The sequence below is a fragment of the Echinops telfairi genome, unplaced genomic scaffold (assembly GCF_000313985.2).
Source record: "Echinops telfairi isolate 266 unplaced genomic scaffold, ASM31398v2 ScPeMD7_7458;HRSCAF=8496, whole genome shotgun sequence".
NCBI classification, from domain to species: Eukaryota; Metazoa; Chordata; class Mammalia; order Afrosoricida; family Tenrecidae; genus Echinops; species Echinops telfairi.
The window spans coordinates 35519740-35524844 of NW_022111358.1; the positions used below are offsets into that span (position 1 = coordinate 35519740).

The 5105-nt window shown below is 48.0% G+C and overlaps 1 protein-coding gene across 1 annotated transcript in view; it reads left to right on the forward strand.

Annotated features, from left to right (window-relative positions):
* Positions 1 to 802: 802 nt before the first annotated feature.
* LOC101658359 (intercellular adhesion molecule 5) overlaps positions 803 to 5105 on the forward strand; it is a 6266-nt gene continuing 1963 nt past the window's right edge. Inside the window, exons 1-4 of the mRNA XM_045299947.1 lie at positions 803 to 860; positions 2314 to 2580; positions 3827 to 4147; positions 4389 to 4667. Coding sequence (XP_045155882.1) covers positions 812 to 860; positions 2314 to 2580; positions 3827 to 4147; positions 4389 to 4667 — 916 coding nt within the window. The 5' untranslated portion in view covers positions 803 to 811. The remainder of the gene's footprint in view (positions 861 to 2313; positions 2581 to 3826; positions 4148 to 4388; positions 4668 to 5105) is intronic.

The following is a 5105-nucleotide window of genomic DNA, read 5'->3' on the forward strand; positions in this document are numbered from 1 at the left end:
TATATAAGTCCAGAGATGGGAGCTGGATAGTAATTCCAGGCTTAATAAGCAAATCAGAGTGTGGTAAAAGGCGAGGTGTGTTATGACATCATAATAGAACAAATTAAGGGTATGCTGTGTTGGGGATGTGGGAGTCCTGGTGGTGTCGTGGTTATGCTTTGGGCTGTGATCGAAAGGTGAGCAGTTCAAAACTATCAGCTGCTTCTTGGGGAAAAGGTGGGGCTTTCCACTCTGGTAAAGACTCTGGGAAACTCACAAGGGCAGTTCTGTCCTGACCTATCGGGTCACTTTGGTTTGCTCTGAGCTGGCATCAACTCAGCATTGAGCTTGAGTCTTTTGGTTTGGTAGTGGAGATGAAAACGGAGAGGGTTGCAAAGAGGGTCAGAAGGGTAAACCTGATTGGACGGCACCAGATAAACACTGTCAGATTCCACTTTTGTGAGCCCCATTTTTCATGTCCCCATGCCAGCACCCACCTTCTGGTGATTCAGTGGTGGAATTATGGAAATATGGAGAAGTGTACTACAGCACCATAGAAAAATCTTTCTCCATCAAAGATGCCTTCTCGTACGTACCCCGTCTTTTTGGCGTGCACATAAACCAAGCAGAAGGAGATGCAAGACGTCTCTTTAGTGCACTTCTCTCACTGGTGGCCCTGCTGCAGTTTCTTTATGCGATGTGAGGCCTCAGGAGAGAGGTCGACATTTAAGGCGATCAAACAAAGATTTTTCCATTCCTTTTTGTCCCTTTCTTCAACACTGCTATCTCTTTTCTTTCTCTCCAGCGTTTGACACTTCTCATAAGAACAGAAATGTTTCTGTTTGGTTTCTGGGCCCTGCTGGCCTTGATCCTGTACTCAGGTAAGTAAGGCTATTTGGGAATTTTTTTTTTCCAGCCAATATATACTGAGGCAAAGGTCAGTGAGGGTGGGGATGGGCATTTCTGAGTTGGGAGAACACTTAATCATTTATCTGGCTCCTTGGGAAAGATATTGACTTCTTGGATCTCTAGGACACTTATTTCTTCAGGCATCTCTGGCTTATAATTTGGATAACCCCAATTCAGGGGCTGGATAGGAATTGGAAATGCTCAGAACCCTCTTAAGGAGTTTGACTGTCTCTGCTTGGCTCCTGCTGCCCCAGAACAGGCCTGTATTTTTTCTACTGAAGATATTTTTACTTCTTTGATGCTTGTCATGACAGGCTACATTAGGCATGAATAAAACAGGGTGTATATAGTTCACAGTGAGGAATAGATGCTCCTGATGGCAGGAGAGGAACTGGAGCCCCGGTGGGACCATTGCTCCCAGAGGTGTGTGTTCCCAGAGGAGACTGGTGTTCAGGAGAGGAAGTGGAGGGTGGGGGTGGAGTCGCTCCAGAGAACCTGCAGTCAAGCCTTCAGGAGAATGTGCACCTCACCGACATCAGTCAACTCCACTTGACCTGATAGCACTTTCACGGAATCTAAGTCGATTTCTCGAACAGACTAAATTTGTTTTTAAAAAACGTTTTATTGTGAATTAAATGCGAGTTTACATTTCTGATCGTCATTTTTGCATTCAGCAAGCCAAACAATCTACCAACCCTCCCCATGGCTTGTCTGCCCCACTGGCTTTTGTCCCTTCCAGACTAAACTCTTAAGCATCTGAAAATATTTGCTGCCTTAGTACCAGAGCAAAAATGGAGCAGTCTCCATCTAAAAAGAAGAGGTAGAAAGTTTCTTGGGGAAGGGATGTCCTTGGGAGTCATCTTTAGGTCAGTGATTCTCAGAATTTAGTGTTCATCCATTTTACCACGGATGCTTGTTTTGTTCACCTGCATGTTTCCAGGTTCCACCTTCAGAAGTTCATCCTCATTCAGTGTGAAGCGAACTGGGAATCTGTAGTTTTACAAGCCTTCCAAGTGATGGAGGGCAGTAAACTCTTATACCACGATTTGAGAGAAACACTTCTTTGAGGTCTAAGTAACGTAGCTGTTCTGCTCAGGGATTTACTGTATCTGGGCCCCCCCGACCAGCCCTTCTTAGGGGCCTTCCAAGAATTCTGGAAATTTAGGAAGAGAATAGCCTCCTGGATGTCATTCTCAATGACTCCATTGTTTCCACTAATGGAGACTTAAGAGCCCCAAGAAAGAAGATCAGTTTAGGGAATGGTGGCAGAACCAGGGCTCTAACCTGTTAAGAGGTGTCCCTTTTTCTGATTTTAGGGCAGGCTCCCTGCTCTCTCACTTATCACTACCCAGAATAAGTTCTGTATCGTATGTGGGTCTCCTGGACCTCACCAGAGGGTTTGAGATATGTGGTTGATCATTTCAGGGGTCACTGAAGAGCTGTTTGAGGTCTCTGTTTGGCCAGACCAGGCCCTGGTGGAGTTTGGACGGTCCCTTGTGGTCAACTGTAGCACCAGCTGTCCAGATCCAGGACCCAGCGGGATTGAGACCATCTTAAAGAAAACCCAGTTGGGCAGAGGGCCTCAGTGGAAGGAGTTTCTCCTGGAGAATATCACAGAGAACTCCACCCTGCAGTGCTTCTTCTCCTGCGCAGGAATCCAAAGGGCCAGGAGCCTGGGCATCTCCGTGTATCGTGAGTGGGGCTGGGGAGGGGGAGAATATGAGTATGCATACGGGGGAGGATGAGATGGGGTTCTTTTAGGGGAGATGATTCAACCATTCATTTCTTTTATACTGTAGAATTTCTAGAATCAATTACTTCTGTTTCCCTTTGGTGAAGGCATGTGTCTGGGTTTAAATAAGGAGTACACCATAGAGGGGATTCAGATGTCTTTGAGGCTATATCCAAATATAGGAGGCATATGCTGATAATGCTCCATTCTAAATTATCAAAAAATAGTCCCCAAATGAATGCTCCATTCTAAATTATCAAAAAATAATTCAAAAATGTGTGTAGAATGATTTGCTACACATTCTTAGACTGCCAACAGATTGGAGACCAGGAGGGTCTTGTGGGCTCACATACAGAGAAGGCTCCATGAACAAGGAGCAGCCTTTCACATTGCAGAATGGCTATGGTTGGAGTTGATAGACGTGGGTGATGAGGGTCTTTCAAGTGGGCCTAAAGCATTGGCAAAGATAGGCTCATGAGAATTAATGTGGTCTCTGGGAGTTGAAGCTTGGTTGGCCAGGGTGTAGCCAATGCTAGGGCTCTGTGGTCACATTTCTGGACTCTGGATTTAGCCACCTTGATGTACAAAAGATAAACATGTCCTATTTAGGACGGGGTGACAGAAAGTGGAAATTGTTGGTCAGATGAGTGAAGGCAGAGTTTTGAACCAGCTCAAACTGGTTCAGTCATGGTCACTGAAAGGAATTGGAACAAATCCCAATTTTTAAAATTTGGATGAAATGGAATGACCATCAGAACGGAAACATTTATGAGCCAAAGCACTGAAATGGGAGACTCAAAAGAGGCAGGGAGCCTTCTCAAGAGCCTGATGTGAGAGACTGGATTATTGCCAGTACTGTGGAAAGCATATACATTTCAGATTCCCTGGTTGGCTGCCATCTCTGAGTGGGGCATCGTTGTATCTGACTGTTGGTGAAATGGTTTGGTTGCTGTTTTCTAAGGAGGAAATTCAGTATTTAGCAGCCTGTTGGCCTATCATTTTTCCCAGTCTAGTGATTGTTCCACTTCACCCTCAGTTTACGAATTTGGGTCCGTTGGGGTTCACTTTGTCAGCTATGGCTGGACTGGGAAGAATTAACTTGGACCTCCTAGTTTAAGGCGAGGACTCCCCTTCTTTTACGAACTGCCTGTACTACTGCATTTCTTCCTGCCCTTTCTCATCAAATCGCACTTATTTGTCTTCAAGAGCCACCGGCCCTTGTGTCCCTGGAGCTGCAGCCCGAGTGGGTGGCTGTGGATGAAGACGTTACAGTGAAGTGCCATGTGCCCAGTGTCACACCTCTGGAGGAGCTCACCCTGACGCTGCTCCAGGGCAACCAGGAGCTGTATCAGAAGCACTTCAGCAGCTTGACCACGGCCGCCCCCAAAGCGGAAGTCACCGTCACTTTCAGAGCTCACAGGGAGGATGACAGGTGTCATTTCTCCTGCCATGCCCAGCTGAACTTGAGTTCACAAGGGGGAGGGCTCTTTCACACCAGCTCCGCCGTCAGCGTGCTCCGCATCTTTGGTGAGTCCGATCCCTTCCCATCGTGGAAGGGCTCCCGAGGGTCATTTTTCTCCCCTGCCCTTGGCCTTTGGGACTGAGGTCCGGCTTGGTTTGGGGTGAAGGTGTGAAGGTACTTGAACTCCACCTCAGCCTGGGTGGGAGGGGCCTTCTAGTTGCCCTCCTTTCCTGCATCACGTTTCCTGCCACGTCTTCCATGGTACCTGGCTTACCATGACTTCTCTCCCTCTTCATTTCTTGGCAGAATTCTCTCAGAACCCCCAGATCTGGGTCTTTCCACTACTGGAGGTTGGGGTGGCAGAGAGTGTGAGCTGCGAGGTGGATAAAGTGTTTCCAGCCAAAGCGGTAACGTTCTCCGTATTCCTGGGAGACCAGGAGCTGAGTCCCTTCCTCTCCTGGGAGGGAGACACAGCGTGGGCCAATGCCACCGTCCGGGCCATGGAGACTGGTGATCAGGAGCTGTCCTGCCTTGTATATCTGGGTCCAAAGGAGCAGAAAACAAGCAAGCTGGTGTATGTCTACAGTAAGTGACCTGCTTCTTCCGTTCCCTGGGTACACTCCGTGCCGCGGAAAACTTCCACAGTACGGATTTGGGCATTCGACTATAGCTATCCTTGCTTACCTTTGCAAGGTAAGCAAAATTAAATTAGTCGTAATTTTTTTTCTGTGTGGAACAATTGGGCACGGGCATTGAACCAGTAGTTCTAGCCAGCCTTTACCTCCATTTTCTCAGGCCACCTACTTACAGACAGGTGCAGATGCTTGTGGTGAGCAGGGCCGGCGAGATGCAGACATCGTGTGTCCTCGCAGCAGAGGTCCAGCCACATGGGTACATGGCAGCGCTTGCTGCCAGAGAAGCTCTCCAACCCTCAGACCACCTCGTGGCTCCTGCTGCATAGGATTGGCAGAACCAGCCATGCACCAGCCTCTTTCCGCCCCATCTGCTGACCTAAGCAGCGGG